Below are 16,323 nucleotides of genomic sequence, written 5' to 3'. Positions count from 1 at the left end.
AATGGGAGGGGGCCTTGGAGAGGGGCTGGGGGCACTAGTAGAGGAGGCAAGGACAAGGAGGGGGTGAGGAGAGGTTGTGTGGCAGTGGGCACAGCCACCGCGGGCACAGTTGGTCACACCGGGCACAGACAGTCCCCAGGTCCCTGGGCACGATCGATCCTTTGGGAACAGTCCCCGGGCACTGCCAGTCCCCGGCACAGCCTCGTTTCCGAGCCCGGTTGTCCCCGGGCACAGTCGCTCCCCAGGCCCCTGGGCACAGTCGATCCTGGGCACAGCCTTGTCCCTGGGCACAGCCTTGTCCCCGGGCGCTGGTGTCCCTGGGCACAGTCGGTCCCCGAGTGGAGCCTTGCTCCCGGGCACAGTCGGCCGTGGGCGCAGGCAGTCCCTTGGGCACATTCACCCCCGGGCACAGCTAGTTTCTGGGCACAGCTGAGCCTTGGGCACAGTTGCCACCCCTGAGCAGAGCTGTCGCCCCCGGGTGCAGTTGTCCCTGGGTGCAGCCCCCCCCCCCCTTCCCTCCTTCCCCCCCGCCCCGTGCCCTTCCCCAACTAATTTTAGCCTCCCCCCCTCCCGGTCGGTGCCAGCAGCGCCCCCGCCAGGGCTGGGAACACCCTGGGAGGACTGGGGACGCACTGGGGTGGGGACCAGCCCCTCTGCCCCCCCCAGCTCACTCCTTCACTCTGAGGGTGCCACAGGGAGAGATCCAGGAGTCCTGGCAGCCCCCCACACCCCGGGCCAAGCCGTGGGGTCACCGAGGAGGGGGGGCCCGGACGCCAATGTCCCCTGACACCCCCCGCAGTCGGAAGGGGGTCAGGAGGGGCTGACCCCCCCTGCCCCGACACCTGCGTTCCCAGCGCTCTCCAGGGCCCCCCGCACTGTACGGGTCCCACGGGGGGGGAGGGGCTGGGACCGGGAGGGGCTCGGAGCCCCCCTGCACGGGGAGAGAACACCCCACACCCCCCCCCATATCGGGGGAAACCGGAGAGAAGGGGCCCGGGCCGGGGGGGGTCTGGGTCCGGCCCGGAGGGGTTGGAGGGAGGGGGGAGCAGGGGGGCGGAGGGGGGGGCCGGCCCGGGCGGGGCCCCGGAGGGTTTTTCTCCGCCGCCGCCGCCGCCGCCCCCCGAAGTGCCCCGGGGCCGAGAGCAGCGACGGCAGCGCCATGGGCAGAGGGGTGAGTAGGGACGGCCCGGGGCACCCACCCACGCGGGGCACCCACTGCCGGGGCACCCACACGCACCCCGCCCCGGAGAGCCCACCCCTGCGGGCACCCGAGCCTGGCACCCAACCCCCAGAGCACCCACAGTCGGGGCACCCACTCCTGAAGCATCCACACGCAACCCGTCCAGTAGCGCCCACCCCAGTGGGCACCCGACCCTGGCACCCACCCCCGCGGGGCCCCTACCACCGGGACACCCACTCCTGGAGCCCCCACCCCGGCTGGGCACCCACCTGCGGGCACCTGGCACCTGACCCTGGCACCTACCCACCCACCCACACCGGGCACCTATTGCCGGAGCACCCACCCGCGCCGAGGCTCCCCCTCACCCGCGGGCACCTACCCACTCGGGACACCCTCCCTCAGGGCACCCACTCCTGGAGCAGCCACCCTTGGTGGCACCCGACCCTGGCACCCACCCAGGCGGGACACCCACCCGCGGGGCACCCCCTGAGGGCACCCACCCACTGCCAGGGATCCCCTGATACGGGTGGGGGAGGTCCCCCCGCTTCGGGGAGGGATCCAAAGGCGTCGGTGGGGGTCCCCCCATGGTGGGGAAACCGAGGCACGGAGCCGGGGTGCCCCCTCGGAGGGTCCCCCCGGTGCCCGTGTGGCTCTCCCCCTCCGTGCCCGTGGCTCCGTGCCCGCGGCTGCTCCGCGGCAGGGTCGCGGTGCTGTGGCAACGGCCGCGGGGGGGCCCTGAGCCGGGGCTGGCATCTCGCCCGGGGTCCCCCCCTCCCTCCTCGTCCCGCCTGGCACGGCCGAGACCAGTCCCCAGCCCCTGGGCACCGACACAAAAAGTGGGGGGACCCCAGAGTATGCGGACAGGGGGTGCCCCCCAGTGCCCCCCACACTGCTGGTGCCCCCCACACCGCTGGTGCCCCCCACGTGGGTGTCCCTCCTGGCACCGTCCCCAGGGAAATGCCCGGCGCCGGGGGGGAGGGGGGGAGATGACACAGGACACCCCCCCCGGCACCGCCCCCCCCCCGGTGCCACCCGCTCCACAGCCCCCGCGGTGCCCCTTCAAGTGGGACCCCCCCAGACCGTGCCGAGCCGAAGCCTTCCCTCGCTGGGAGGGGTCCCTAATGCCCACGCCGGGGGGGTTCCGGGGGTGCCCCTGCCGCGTCCCCATCCCCGGTAACACGACCCCCGCCCCCCCCCCCCCCCCCGCCGCTCCCCGCCGTTGTTCTTGGCACCGGGGCCGTTTTCCATGACCGCATCGGCCCCCCCCCGGCCCCCCCTTCCCCCCGGCCACCCCGGGCCCGGCTGCCGCTGCCAACCTCCGGCCGTGCCACCGGCTCCTGCTGCCAGCCCGGGGGACCCCCTGCAGCGGGGCTGGGGCGGGGGCGGGCTTGTCTCAATCCCCCCGCACCACCCCCCCAAGGAGAGCAGGCAGGGCCCTGCCTGTCCCCTGCCTGCAGTGCCCCCCCCCCCCGCCCCGTGGCACTGCCGGTGGCACAGCCTTGTCCCCAGCTTGTGGGGACCCCCCTCGGCCACAGTGACCGCTCTGGGGACCCCCCATGGCCACTGTGACCTTCCCCAGGGCTCTGGAGACCCTCTCAGAGTGACAGTGACACCACCCCACCCCGACCACTGTGATCCCTCCCATGGCTCTGGGCACAGTGCCAACCTCCCCTGGTGACCACGATGCCATCCCCACAGCCCTGGGCCCGGCCCTGTGGCCACAGCGCCTCCTCCAGCCCCTGCTGCCACCCCCACTCCTTGCTGCCCCCACCCCCAACACCACCTCCCCCACTGCCCCCTGCTCTTGCCCCGCCTGTGGTGCCCCTCATGCCCACGCTGCCCCCGGTGCCTGCAGCCCCCCCCGTGCCCACGGTGACCTCCGGTGCCCTGGATGATGCCGGTGGCCACGGTGACGCCCACGCTGGCAGTGACATCCATGCCCATGGTAATGCCCGCGGCCAGGTGCCCAGTGGCACCAGCATGCCCACGGGGTGCCAGCGTGCCCACGGGTGCCAGCCGTGCCCACGGGTGCCTGCCGTGCCCGCAGGCCGGCCGCGAGTACTCCCCGGCTGCCACCACCTCGGAGAATGGAGGAGGCAAAAGGAAGCAGAAGGAGAAGGAGTTGGATGAGCTGAAGAAGGAGGTCAACATGGTGAGGAGGGCACACTGGGCACAGCGGGCACACAGGGGACACGGGGCACACTGGGCACAGAGGGCACACTGGGCACACAGGGCACAGCGGGCACACAGGGGACACAGGGCACAGCAGGCACACAGGGGACACTGGGCACAGAGGGCACATAGGGGACACGGGGCACACTGGGCAGTATGGGCACACTGGGAACAGAGGGCACACTGGGCACAGAGGGCACACAGGGGACACGGGGCACACTGGGCAGTATGGGCACACTGGGAACAGAGGGCACACTGGGCACAGAGGGCACACAGGGGACACGGGGCACACAGGGCACAGCGGGCACACAGGGCACAGCGGGCACACAGGGGACACTGGGCACAGAGGGCACACTGGGCACACCGGGCACAATGGGCACACTGGGCACAGCTGGCAGTGCCAGCCCAGCTGTCTGACGTGGGTGCTGTGTGCCTGGCAGGATGACCACAAACTGTCCCTGGATGAGCTGGGCAGGAAGTACCAAGTGGACCTGTCCCGGGTGAGAGGTCCCCAGCGTCCCCTTGGTGCCATCTGCATCCTATGTCCCTCCTGCCCCCGTGGGTGGCACCCAGCTGTGCCCCTTGTCCCCTCCTGGCACCCTGGCCCCGTGGCTGTCCCTGACCTCCTTCCCCATCACATCCTGGCATCCTGGCACTCCTGTCCCCACGAGCGACACCTAGCTGTGCCCTCCTGGCACAGTGCCCCCGCGGGTGCCCCCCGTCCCCCCCCCGTCCCCACGGATGCCCTCCCGTGCCCACGAGCGCCCCCACGGCACCCTCCCCCACGCAGCCCTTCCCTCCCACGGCCCCGGCTGGCACCGCGGGGCAGGGTTGGCATCAGGTGGCCATGCGCAGGGTCTGACCAACGCCCGGGCGGCAGAGATCCTGGCACAGGATGGCCCCAACGCCCTCACCCCGCCCCCCACCACCCCCGAGTGGGTCAAGTTCTGCCGGCAGCTCTTTGGGGGCTTCTCCATCCTGCTCTGGATCGGAGCCTTCCTCTGCTTCCTGGCCTACGGCATCCAGGCTGCCATGGAGGACGAACCTGCCAACGACAACGTGAGGGCACCGCGGGCGCCGGCGCCGGGGGGGCAGCGGTGCCAGGGGGGCACCAGCGCCGGGGGGGCATTAGCACCAGGAAGATACCGGTACCAGGGGGGCACTGGCACCAGGGGGGCATCAGCACCAGGGGGATACTGGTACCAGGGGGCACTGGCACCAGGGGGGCATCAGCACCAGGGGGATTACTGGTACCAGGGGGCACTGGCACCAGGGGGCATCAGCACCAGGGGGATTACCGGTACCAGGGGGGCACTGGCACCAGGGGGCATCAGCACCAGGGGGATTACCGGTACCAGGGGGCACTGGCACCAGGGGGGCATCAGCACCAGGGGGATTACCGGTACCAGGGGGCACTGGCACCAGGGGGGCATCAGCACCAAGGGGATACCGGTACCAGGGGGGCACTGGCACCAGGGGAGCATCAGCACCAGGGGGATACCGGTACCAGGGGGGCACACAAGCACTGTGAAGCCCTGAGCTCTGGGGGGCTCTGGGTGTGGGCATGGTTGGGTGTTGGCATCGTGGGGGTGTGGGCATCGTGGGGGTGATCATCCCTGTGAGCCGCCCTGCAGGGGGCAGGGCAGCCGGGGGGGGGGCGCCGCGCTGTGCCCGGTGCTGAGGTGCCCCCTCCCCGGTGCCAGCTGTACCTGGGCGTGGTGCTGGCCGCGGTGGTGATCGTCACCGGCTGCTTCTCCTACTACCAAGAGGCCAAGAGCTCCAAGATCATGGACTCCTTCAAGAACATGGTGCCACAGGTAGGCTGTGCCCGCCGCCGGGGGGGGGGCGCCCCGCGGGCCAGGGCCGGGGTGCCCAGCGGGGTGCCCTGAGGGTGCCCCTGGCCCTGGCAGCAAGCGCTGGTGATCCGCGAGGGGGAGAAGATCCAAATCAACGCCGAGAATGTGGTGGTCGGGGACCTGGTGGAGGTGAAGGGCGGCGACAGGGTGCCCGCCGACATGAGGATCATCTCCTCCCACGGCTGCAAGGTGCCCGGGCACGGCTGGGCACCTGGGCGGGCACGGGAGGGGCAGCGCCGCGCGGGGGTGGCGGGCACTGCAGCAAATGGGTGGTGGGCACCACACATAATAGGTAGAGGGCACCACACATAATAGGGGGTGGGCACCAGTTGGCACCACTCATGTAGGTGATGGCGTGGTTAGGGCTTCAGGACTGGCATGGGGTGGGCACTGGGACTGGCATGGGGTGGGCACTGGGCTCAGTATGGTTCAGCTACCAGGACTTATCTAGGGTGGTCAGTGTGGAGGGCATAAGGTAGGCATCAGGACTGGCATCAGGCAGGCACTGGTGGTAATATGGGATGGCCACCAGGACTGGCATGGAGTTTGCACCAGGGTGGCATGGGATGGGCACTGGGGACAGTACGGTTCATGGGCTCTGGGGAGGATGCACCAGGGCTGGCATGCAGGCAAGGGGGCTGGCTGGAGTGCCAGCAAGCCCGGGGGGGGCCTGGTGCCCAGCATCAGCCTCCTGCTGCCCACGGTGCCAGGTGGACAACTCCTCCCTGACCGGCGAGTCGGAGCCGCAGACGCGGTCGCCGGAGTTCACCCACGAGAACCCCCTGGAGACCAGGAACATCTGCTTCTTCTCCACCAACTGCGTGGAAGGTGGGGCTGGGGATGCCAGGGGGGTGCCAAAAGGGCTGAGGGTGCCAGGGGGGTGCCAAAAGGGCTGGGGGGTGCCAGGGAGGTGAGTCTGCCTACCAAGGTGCCACCCACTGCTTTGCCAACTGCTTCATCCTCCACCCACAGGGAAGGTCCCAGCTCAGCCCCAGGGCTGCCAGAGACAACCTCAGAGCCATGGAGGTGGTTGGGGTGGGGAAGAGCTCCCAAGGGCATCAGCCCAGCACCAACATGGGCACCAAAGCCTGGCCCCAGTACCAGGGCCAGAGGGTTCTGGAGCACCTCCAGGGCTGGGGACTCCATCACCTCCCTGGGCAGCCTGTGCCAGGTTCTGACCACTCCTGCAGGGCACAAATTGGTCCTCATGGCCAAGCTGAACCTGCCCTGGGGCAGCCTGAGGTCATCTCCTCTGCTTCTCTCCCTGGGCTGCAGCAGCCACAGTGTGGGCAGCAGGAGCAGGGCAGGGATGGTGCCCCTGGGCTGGGCACTGGGGAGGCCACAGCTGCAAGCCTGGGCTCAGGGTTGGGCTCCTCAGGGCCAGAAGGACTTTGAGGGCTGGAGCAGGGCCAGGGAAGGGCAAGAGAGCTGGGGAAGGGGCTGGGGGAGAGGGCTGGGGAGGAGCAGCTGAGGGAGCTGGGGGTGGTGAGGCTGGAGGAGAGGAGGCTGAAGGAGACCTCCTTGGCCTCTACAGCCACTGAGAGGAGGCTGGAGCCGGGGGGGGGGGGGAGGAGTTGGGCAAACGTCGGCCTTGGCAGCGCTGGGTTGCTGGTTGGTTGATGCCCTTCAAGGTCTTTTCCAACCTCCCTGGAGCTGTTCAAGGCCAGCTGGGATGAGGCCTTGGGGTGTCCATGCCCATGGGGCTGGATGAGCTCGAAGGGGGCACTGGCTGTGCCAGGAGATGGGCACTGGCTGTGCTAGGAGATGGGCACTGGCTGTGCCAGGACAGAGACCTCGCGTCCCTCCCCCACCCTCTGCTCGGCGGAGAGCAGGACCCCCGCCCCCCCCCCAAGCGCGGAGCCGTCTGTGCCCGCGGCCGGCCGGGAGGGTCCCTCGCAAGCCGGGGCCCTTCCGCGGCAGCGCCGCCGACCGCGGGCACCCTGTGGCGCCAGGCACCGCCCGCGGCATCGTGATCTCCACCGGGGACCGCACGGTGATGGGCCGCATCGCCTCGCTGGCGTCGGGGCTGGAGGTCGGGCGCACGCCGATCGCCATGGAGATCGAGCACTTCATTCGCCTCATCACCGGCGTCGCCGTCTTCCTCGGCCTCTCCTTCTTCATCCTCTCCCTCATCCTGGGCTACACCTGGCTCGAGGCTGTCATCTTCCTCATCGGCATCATCGTGGCCAACGTCCCCGAGGGGCTGCTGGCCACCGTCACCGTGAGGGGCTGGGGGGCACTGGGGGGGAGGGGCATTGGGAGGGAGTAGGGGGGCACTGGGTGTGCTGGGAGGGAGGTGGGGGCAGAGGTTGTGCTGGGAGCTGGGCACTGGTTGTGTTGGGACACAGGTGGTGGGCACTGGCCCTGGTGCCCTCAGCAACACCCAGTACTTGGTGCTTGACCTTGGGTGCTCTTGGGCACCACTGGAGCCCTGCTGGGTGCCCTCAGAGCCCTGCTGGACACCCTGGGGTGCCGGTTGAGCCCACAGGGTGCCCACTGACGCCCCCTGGTGCCCCCCAGGTGTGCCTGACGCTGACTGCCAAGCGCATGGCACGCAAGAACTGCCTGGTGAAGAACCTGGAGGCCGTGGAGACCTTGGGCTCCACCTCCACCATCTGCTCGGACAAGACAGGGACCCTGACCCAGAACAGGATGACTGTGGCCCACATGTGGTTCGACAACCAGATCCACGAGGCCGACACCACCGAGGACCAGTCGGGTGGGTGCCTGGCACCCCCGGCCTGCTGCCACCACAGCCCCTGGGCACTGTGCCCGCCCCGACCTCGGGAGCGACTCTTTCTTACCCCTGAACCCTTCCCCCCACCCCCTCCAGGGATTCCCTGAGGTGCCCTGATGTGGGGACTGGGGGCAGGGGCATGTGTTGGGCATGGGGTGTAGGGACAGGGGGCAGGGGGCAGGAGGAGGTGGTGGGCATGGGGTTAAGGGACACGGGGCAGGGGGATGAGGTGGGCATAGGGTGTAGGGGCAGGGGGATGTGGTGGGCATGGGGTGTAGGGGCAGGGGGATGTGATGGGCATGGGGTGTAGCGTCAGGAGGTGTCCCCAGAGAAGAGGAGGCAGCCCTGGCACGGCTGATGGGGTTGGGTGCCCCCAGGTGCCACCTTCGACAAGCGCTCGCCCACCTGGGCTGCCCTGGCACGCATCGCCGGGCTCTGCAACCGCGCGGTCTTCAAGCCCGGCCAGGAGAACATTTCCATCTCCAAGGTACGGCCTGGGCTCCTCCACGACCTCCGCGGGGCTGCTCGGGCGGTGCCGGCGCCGGCGCCCCCCGCGGGCGCCGCTGGCATCACCCTGGGCACGCTGTGCGGGGCAGAGGGACACGGCCGGGGACGCCTCGGAGTCGGCGCTGCTGAAGTGCATCCAACTGTCCTGCGGCTCCGTCAAGAAGATGAGAGACAGGAACCCCAAAGTCACCGAGATCCCCTTCAACTCCACCAACAAGTACCAGGTCTGCCCCTGCCAGCGCCCCCCCGGGACCCCTGCCTGCGGGCGCCGGGGCTGACGCTGCCCTCCGTGCCCGCTGTGCCCCGCAGCTCTCCATCCACGAGCGGGAGGAGGACCCCCAGGGCTACCTGCTGGTGATGAAGGGAGCCCCGGAGCGCATCCTGGATCGCTGCTCCCGGATCCTGCTGCAGGGCCAGGAGCTGCCTCTCGACCAGGAGATGAGAGAAGCCTTCCAGAACGCGTACCTGGAGCTGGGGGGGCTGGGAGAGAGGGTCTTGGGTGAGTACCGGCGCTGGGGGGAGGGGACAGGAGATGGGGCAGGGGCAGGTTAGGGCACGAGGGAATGGTGGGCATGGGCTGCAGGGACAGGGGGCAGGGGGATGTGGTGGGCAGGGGGTGTAGGGGCAGGGGGTGTAGGGGCAGGGGACTTGGGGCCATCTGGCTGTGAGGATCTGGAGACAGGGGACTATGAAGGCTGTGCAGGCACATGGACAGGGGACAGGAGGATGTGAAGGACATAAGGACAGAGGATGTGGCAGGGCCACGAGGACATGGGCATGGGGTGCCCACGGGATGCCCACAGCCCGTCGTGCTCTACTGCCCCCCAGGCTTCTGCCACCTCTACCTGCCCCCCGAGAAGTTCCCGCGGGGGTTCCGCTTCGACGCCGATGAGGTCAACTTCCCCACCAGCGACCTCTGCTTCGTGGGGCTCATGTCCATGATCGACCCCCCCCGCGCCGCCGTCCCTGACGCCGTCGGCAAGTGCCGCAGCGCCGGCATCAAGGTGCGACCCGCAGCGCCGCGGTGCCCCCCGCCGCGGTGCCCCCCGCCGTGTGCCCTGCCGCCCTGCTGTCCCCTCCGGTGTCCCTCCAGCCGCGGTGTCTCCTCCAGTCCTGCCGTCCGCCCCCCCCCCCCCCCCCCCCCCCCGCCACCTCTCTTTCCCCATACCCCGGGGATCTCCCCCTCCATCCCAGCGCCCCTCAAGCAGGAGATGCCCTCCCTGTGCCCCCCAGGTGATCATGGTGACCGGGGACCATCCCATCACTGCCAAGGCCATTGCCAAGGGCGTTGGCATCATCTCGGAGGGCAACGAGACCGTGGAGGACATCGCTGCCCGGCTCAACATCCCTGTCAGCCAGGTCAACCCCCGGTGGGTGCTCGGTGCCAGGAGGCGCCGGGAGGGGGGGGGAGGGGGGCCTGGGGGCCGGGGGGCACGGCTGAGGCTGTGGCGGTGCCAGGGAGGCCAAGGCCTGCGTGGTGCACGGCTCGGACCTGAAGGATATGAGCCCGGAGCAGCTGGACGAGATCCTGCGGAACCACACCGAGATCGTCTTCGCCCGCACCTCCCCCCAGCAGAAACTCATCATCGTGGAGGGCTGCCAGCGCCAGGTGCCCCTGCCCGTGCCCTCTGCCCCTGCCCGTGCCCCTCTGTGCCCCTGCCCCTGCCCCTGCCTGTGCCCCTCTGTGCCCATGCCCCTGCCTGCCCCTGCCCGTGCCCCTCTGTGCCTCGCCCCTGCCCCTGCCTGTGCCCCTCTGTGCCCCGTGCCCCTGCCCGTGCCCTGTGCCCCTCTGTGCCCATGCCCGTGCCCTGTGACCCTCTGTGCCCATGCCCTTGCCTGCCCCTGCCCGCCCCTGCCCGTGCCCCTCTGTGCCCCGCCCCTGCCCCTGCCTGTGCCCCTCTGTGCCCCTGCCCCTGCCCATGCCCTGTGCCCCTCTGTTCCCATGCCCCTGCCTGCCCCCGCCCGTGCCCCTCTGTGCCCATGTCCCTGCCTGCCTCTGCCCTATGCCCCTCTATGCCCCTGCCCATGCCCCTCCCTGCCCCCAGCCCCGGGCACCACCACGTCCCCATCCCTGTGCCCCTTTCCTGTCCCCATCCCCACACTTCCCAGCGCCCTGCTCCCATACCCCATGGTGCCCCCAGCCCTGCGCTCTATGGTGCCCTGTGCCCACGCCCCACATCGCCCCCATTCTTGTGCCCCGTGGTGCCCCTTTCCCTCTGCCCCAAGGTGCCCCTTGCCGTGCCCATCCCCCCCCATGCCCCCACGGCCCCTCCCTTCAGCGCCTGCCCCCCGCCGTGCCCAGGGTGCCATCGTGGCCGTGACTGGGGACGGGGTGAACGACTCCCCGGCGCTGAAGAAGGCTGACATTGGCATCGCCATGGGCATCGCCGGCTCCGACGTCTCCAAGCAGGCTGCCGACATGATCCTGCTGGACGACAACTTCGCCTCCATCGTCACCGGCGTCGAGGAAGGTCCTGGCCGGGGAGGGGCTGCGGCGCGGGGGCCACCTGCTGGCAGTACCCCGCAGGATGCCTGCTCCGTGCCCACCTGCTGGCACTTGTGCCCTCTGTGCCCTCTGGGTCTCTTGCTCCGTGCCCACCTGCTGGCACTGTGCCCCGCAGGATGCCTGCTCTGTGCCCCCCGGTGGCACGGTGCCCGCTGTGCCCCCTGAGTCTCTCGCTCCGTGCCCCCCGGTGGCACGGTGCCCGCTGTGCCCCCTGAGTCTCTTGCTCCGTGGCCCCCGGTGGCACGGTGCCCGCTGTGCCCCCTGAGTCTCTCGCTCCGTGCCCCCCGGTGGCACGGTGCCCGCTGTGCCCCCTGAGTCTCTCTCTCCGTGCCCCCCGGTGGCACGGTGCCCGCTGTGCCCCCTGAGTCTCTCGCTCCGTGCCCCCCGGTGGCACGGTGCCCGCTGTGCCCCCTGAGTCTCTCGCTCCGTGCCCCCCGGTGGCACGGTGCCCGCTGTGCCCCCTGAGTCTCTCGCTCCGTGCCCCCCGTTGGCACGGTGCCCGCTGTGCCCCCTGAGTCTCTCGCTCCGTGGCCCCCGGTGGCACGGTGCCCGCTGTGCCCCCTGAGTCTCTCGCTCCGTGCCCCCCGGTGGCACGGTGCCCGCTGTGCCCCCTGAGTCTCTCGCTCCGTGGCCCCCGGTGGCACGGTGCCCGCTGTGCCCCCTGAGTCTCTCGCTCCGTGCCCCCCGGTGGCACGGTGCCCGCTGTGCCCCCCAGGCCGGCTGATCTTCGACAACCTGAAGAAGTCGATTGCCTACACCCTGACCAGCAACATCCCCGAGATCACTCCCTTCCTGCTCTTCATCATCGCCAACATCCCCCTGCCCCTGGGCACCGTCACCATCCTCTGCATCGACCTGGGCACCGACATGGTGAGGCCACGCCGCGGGAGGTGCCAGCCGTGCCACCCCCCGCCCGTGCCCGGAGCGGCGCGCCGGGGGGGTGCGGCAGGGTGAGGAGCCAGAGGGAGGTGCCAGCTGTGCCCCCCCGCGCCCAGGTGCCAGCCATCTCCCTGGCATACGAGGCGGCCGAGAGCGACATCATGAAGCGGCAGCCGCGGAACCCCCGCACGGACAAGCTGGTGAACGAGAGGCTGATCTCCATGGCCTACGGGCAGATAGGTGAGGTGGCACCGCCCGCGGGCACCGCGGGCACCGGCGAGTGCCAGCGCTGGGGACACACTGCCGCTGCCAGGCGCTTGGTGGAGGTACCCCGGGAGGCACACACCCCCCCAGCTGGCACCGTAGGCACTGTCTTGGCGCTGGGCAGCAGGCACCAGGGCACTGTGAGGGCACCGGGGGCAGCAGGGGGTTGAGGGATGCCAGCCCCGGGGGACACACTGCTGGCACCAGGCACCTGATAGAGGTACCAGGGGATGGCCCCCCCCCCAGCTGGTACTGGGTGGCATCAGTTCTCCCGGGGGCACCACAGGACCTGCTGGTGATGGTGGAGCAGCCACCTGTGACCCCCATGGCATATGGGCAGTTGGTGAGGCTGGCACAGGGGCACTGCAGGGGCACTGGGGGCAGTAGGAGAGGCAAGGGGGATGGGAGGTGGCCGCGCTGGGGACACACTGCCGGTGCCAGGCACCTGCTGGAGGTAGCAGGGGACAGAAGCCCAGCTGGCACCAGGGCCCCTGTGTGGCATCAGGGCTCCCAGTGGCACCACAGGACCTGTGAGCCCTGGGCAGAGAGGGGCATTGGGGTGGGCAGCAGTTAGCTGTGCCCTGACCTGCCCCCCTGTGGCCCTTGGGGTGCCCTTCCCTGGCCCCGGGGTGCCAGTGCCTGACCCCGGGGTGCCAACCCCGCAGGGATGATCCAGGCTCTGGGTGGATTCTTCACCTACTTCGTGATCCTGGCGGAGAATGGCTTCCTGCCTGGCACCCTGGTGGGCATCCGCCTGGCATGGGACGACCGCACCACCAACGACCTGGAGGATTCCTACGGCCAGGAGTGGGTCAGTGCCCACCCCCGTGCCCACCCCCGTGCCCACCCCGCCCCCTGCGCCCCCTGCCGGTGTCCGCGGGCTGTGCCCAGCTGCGGCCCTGGCACACGCCTGAGCGAGTTGGCACAATGTGCCCTCCCGCATGGCCCCTTGCTCTTGCACCACCCCTGCCCGCGGTGCCAAGGTGCCAGGGCGGAACCTGAGGGCGCCAAGGGGGTGCATGGGCACGCCAGGGCTGCACACAGATGTGTGAGTGGTCCAGGTGGGTGTGCCAAGGGGTGCAGATGGGCACACAACAACTACACACATGGGCACACGATGGGTACAGATGGGCATGCCAGGGCTGCAGGCACCTACATGAGTGGTCCCAAGGGGGTGTGCCAAGGGGTACATGTGGCTGTGCCCAGGGGTGTGCTAAGGGGTACGTGTGGGTGTGCCAAGGGGTACCCGCAGGCATGCCAAGGGGTACCTGTGGGTGTGCCAAGGGGAGTGCCAAGGGGTTCGTGTGGGTGTGCCAAGGGGAGTGCCAACGGGTACCTGTGGGTGTGCCAAGGGGTGTGCCAAGTGGAGTGCCAAGGGGTTCGTGTGGGTGTGCCAAGGGGTGTGCTAAGGGGTACCTGTGGGTGTGCCAAGGGGCGTGCCAAGGGGAGTGCCAAGGAGTACCTGTGGGTGTGCCAAGGGGAGTGCCAAGGGGAGCGCCAAGGGGTACCTGTGGGTGTGCCAAGGGGAGCGCCAAGGGGAGTGCCAAGGGGTTCCTGTGGGTGTGCCAAGGGGAGTGCCAAGGGGAGTGCCAAGGGGTACCTGTGGGTGTGCCAAGGGGAGTGCCAAGGGGAGCGCCAAGGGGTTCCTGTGGGTGTGCCAAGGGGAGCGCCAAGGGGAGTGCCAAGGGGTTCCTGTGGGTGTGCCAAGGGGAGTGCCAAGGGGTACCTGTGGGTGTGCCAAGGGGAGCGCCAAGGGGAGTGCCAAGGGGTACCTGTGGGTGTGCCAAGGGGAGTGCCAAGGGGAGCGCCAAGGGGTACCTGTGGGTGTGCCAAGGGGAGTGCCAAGGGGTTCGTGTGGGTGTGCCAAGGGGTGTGCTAAGGGGTACCTGTGGGTGTGCCAAGGGGCGTGCCAAGGGGTTCCTGTGGGTGTGCCAAGGGGAGTGCCAAGGGGTACCTGTGGGTGTGCCAAGGGGAGCGCCAAGGGGAGCGCCAAGGGGTACCTGTGGGTGTGCCAAGGGGAGTGCCAAGGGGTACCCGCAGGCATGCCAAGGGCGCGGGCGGGGGGTGCCAAGCCGTGCGTACAAAGGCTGCACACAAAGGCGCTCGGGGGCCGCTTGGGGGCACAGGAGGGGCGCACGGGGGGGGTGTGCGGCCATCAGGCTGGCACCTCCCTGAGGCGATGCCCACCCCGGCCCTGGCAGACGTACGAGCAGCGCAAGGTGGTGGAGTTCACGTGCCACACTGCCTTCTTCGCCAGCATCGTGGTGGTGCAGTGGGCAGACCTCATCATCTGCAAGACCCGCCGCAACTCCGTCTTCCAGCAGGGCATGAAGTGGGTGCCCACCCCCCAGCCACCCCCCCCCCGTGCCCGTGCCCACCCCCCGAGGTGCCCTTACCCTCCCCCAACCCCTCTGCCCCCTCCCCAGGAACAAGATCCTCATCTTCGGGCTGCTGGAGGAGACGGCGCTGGCAGCCTTCCTCTCCTACTGCCCCGGCATGGGGGTGGCGCTGCGGATGTACCCTCTGAAGTGAGCGAGGGAGACCCCCCCGGGGGCACCCCCCCAGCCCCTCGGTGCCCTCCCGCGCCCCCTCTAACGGCTCCGCTCTGTGCCCCCCCCGTGCCAGGGTCACTTGGTGGTTCTGCGCCTTCCCCTACAGCCTTCTGATCTTCGCCTACGACGAGGTCCGGAAGCTGATCCTGCGCCGCTACCCCGGCGGTGAGTGACCCCCCCCCGGGACCCCCCCGGGAACCTCCCCCGACCCCCCCCCGTGGGTATGACCCCACCCCCAGGCTGAGCCACGACCTCCTCAGAAACAGCCCCCCCCCAACTGCCCCCAAATCATCACTGCCTGCCCCCAGAGGTCTCTGCCCCCCCCCCCCCCCAAATCACCAATGACTTCCCCACACCCCCCCGAACCCCCCCGGCTATGACCCCCCCCCAGGCTGGGTCATGACCTCCTCAAACTCCCCTCCCCCCCAAATCATCACTGCCCGCCCCCAGAGGTCTCTGCCCCCCCCCCCCCCCCCCCCCCCCAAATCACCAATGACTTCCCCACACCCCCCCGAACCCCCCCGGCTATGACTCCCCCCCAGGCTGGGTCATGACCTCCTCAAACTCCCCTCCCCCCCAAATCATCACTGCCTGCCCCCAGAGGTCTCTGACCCCCCCGCAAAAAAACCCCAACCCACCTGGCCCCCCCCCCGCGGGTATCGCCCCCCCCCAGTCTGGACCACGACCCCCTCAGACCCCCCCCCCCCGAACTCCGCTCTCCAAATCATCACTGCCCCCACCCCGATGACCACTTCCCGCCTCCCAGCTCCCCCCCCATAAATCCACTCCCTCCCCCCCCAAGTCCCCCCCCTCAGGGCTGCAATTTACCCCCGGGGGGCAGCGGGGAAGGGAGAATCGGGGAGGGGGTGGCGGGGGGGGGACCCAAGCGGGTTGGGGGCAACCAAATCGGAAGGGGGGGGGGCACCCCCAGCTGGCGCCCCCCCCCCCTAACTCTGCCCCCCCCCATTGCAGGCTGGGTGGAGAAGGAAACCTACTACTGAGTGCCCCCCCCCGGACCGCCCCCGGACCCCAACGCTGCAGCCCTCGCCCCCCCCCCACTAACCCCCGGGGCCGGCGGGGGGGGCACTCAGGAGTGCAGGGGGGGGCAGCCTCTGCTCCTGTGCCCCCCCCGTGGGCACCCAGGACCCTTCCCCCCCTCCCCACCCCCTTCAGAGCAATAAAAGTTTAACCCTTTCGTGCCCACTCTGCGCGGGGGGGCGGGGGGGGCATGGGGGGAGGGTCCTATGTCCCTGTGCCACTCCATGTGCCCCTAATGCCCCCTGTGCCACCTCGTGTACCCCCCAATGCCCCCCCCGCGCGCCCCTAATGCCTCCCCGTGCCCCCTCTGCCCTGCTGCCGGCGGTGCCAGCCGTGCCCGCGGGGGGGGCACTCAGCGGCTCCGGTTTCGGCTTCGGTGTCACCAGGTTAAAAATAAGGCCCCGAGGCGGAGCCAGCCGGGGGGGGGCGGGGGGCGGGGAGGGCACTACCTGGGGACCCCCCCGGTGCCCATCTGGGGGGGGGGTCCCAGCACCTCATCACCCCCGGGGGGCATCCAGTTGGCACACAAAGGGGCACTGGGCAGCCGCAGGGCTGGGAATGGAGGTCTGGGGGAACCAAGCCCCCCCCCGACCCCCCCCCAACAATGCCAGGCGGTGCCCGGGGGGGGCCGC

At 70.2% G+C, this 16,323-nt stretch overlaps 1 protein-coding gene across 2 annotated transcripts; it reads left to right on the top strand.

Annotated features, from left to right (window-relative positions):
- Positions 1–1,109: 1,109 nt before the first annotated feature.
- Positions 1,110–15,696, top strand: LOC104306280 (sodium/potassium-transporting ATPase subunit alpha-2). 2 transcript variants are annotated; one of them, XM_054179180.1, is made up of 24 exons: positions 1,123–1,171; positions 3,036–3,125; positions 3,228–3,332; positions 3,793–3,852; positions 4,208–4,411; positions 5,056–5,169; positions 5,263–5,397; positions 5,919–6,036; positions 7,161–7,429; positions 7,729–7,927; positions 8,323–8,432; positions 8,542–8,676; positions 8,762–8,951; positions 9,281–9,456; positions 9,686–9,822; positions 9,911–10,061; positions 10,755–10,923; positions 11,674–11,828; positions 11,954–12,077; positions 12,767–12,912; positions 14,303–14,433; positions 14,528–14,629; positions 14,727–14,818; positions 15,626–15,696. In XM_054179180.1, the coding sequence occupies exons 2-24, from the start codon at positions 3,072–3,074 to the stop codon at positions 15,652–15,654; spliced, it is 3,105 nt and encodes a 1,034-aa protein (XP_054035155.1). In that variant the 5' UTR covers positions 1,123–1,171; positions 3,036–3,071; the 3' UTR covers positions 15,655–15,696. The 2 variants fall into 2 exon arrangements, with proteins under 2 accessions (XP_054035156.1, XP_054035155.1); XM_054179181.1 differs by lacking the exon at positions 3,036–3,125 and having other exon boundaries at positions 1,110–1,171.
- The last annotated feature ends 627 nt before the right edge of the window (positions 15,697–16,323 follow it).

Source organism: Dryobates pubescens (genome assembly GCF_014839835.1).
Source record: "Dryobates pubescens isolate bDryPub1 chromosome 41 unlocalized genomic scaffold, bDryPub1.pri SUPER_41_unloc_2, whole genome shotgun sequence".
Classification (NCBI taxonomy): domain Eukaryota; kingdom Metazoa; phylum Chordata; class Aves; order Piciformes; family Picidae; genus Dryobates; species Dryobates pubescens.
The sequence above is the reverse complement of the archived record's forward strand: the minus strand, read 5'-3'. Positions and strand labels throughout refer to the sequence as shown.

Coding starts and splice junctions, on each gene's coding strand:
- LOC104306280 (XM_054179180.1), top strand. CDS start 3,072: ATGATGCCGGTGGCCACGGTGACGCCCACGCTGGCAGTGACATCCATG. Junction 3,333..3,792: donor TGAAGAAGGAGGTCAACATG/GTGAGGAGGGCA, acceptor TGTGCCTGGCAG/GATGACCACAAACTGTCCCT. Junction 10,924..11,673: donor CGTCACCGGCGTCGAGGAAG/GTCCTGGCCGGG, acceptor TGTGCCCCCCAG/GCCGGCTGATCTTCGACAAC.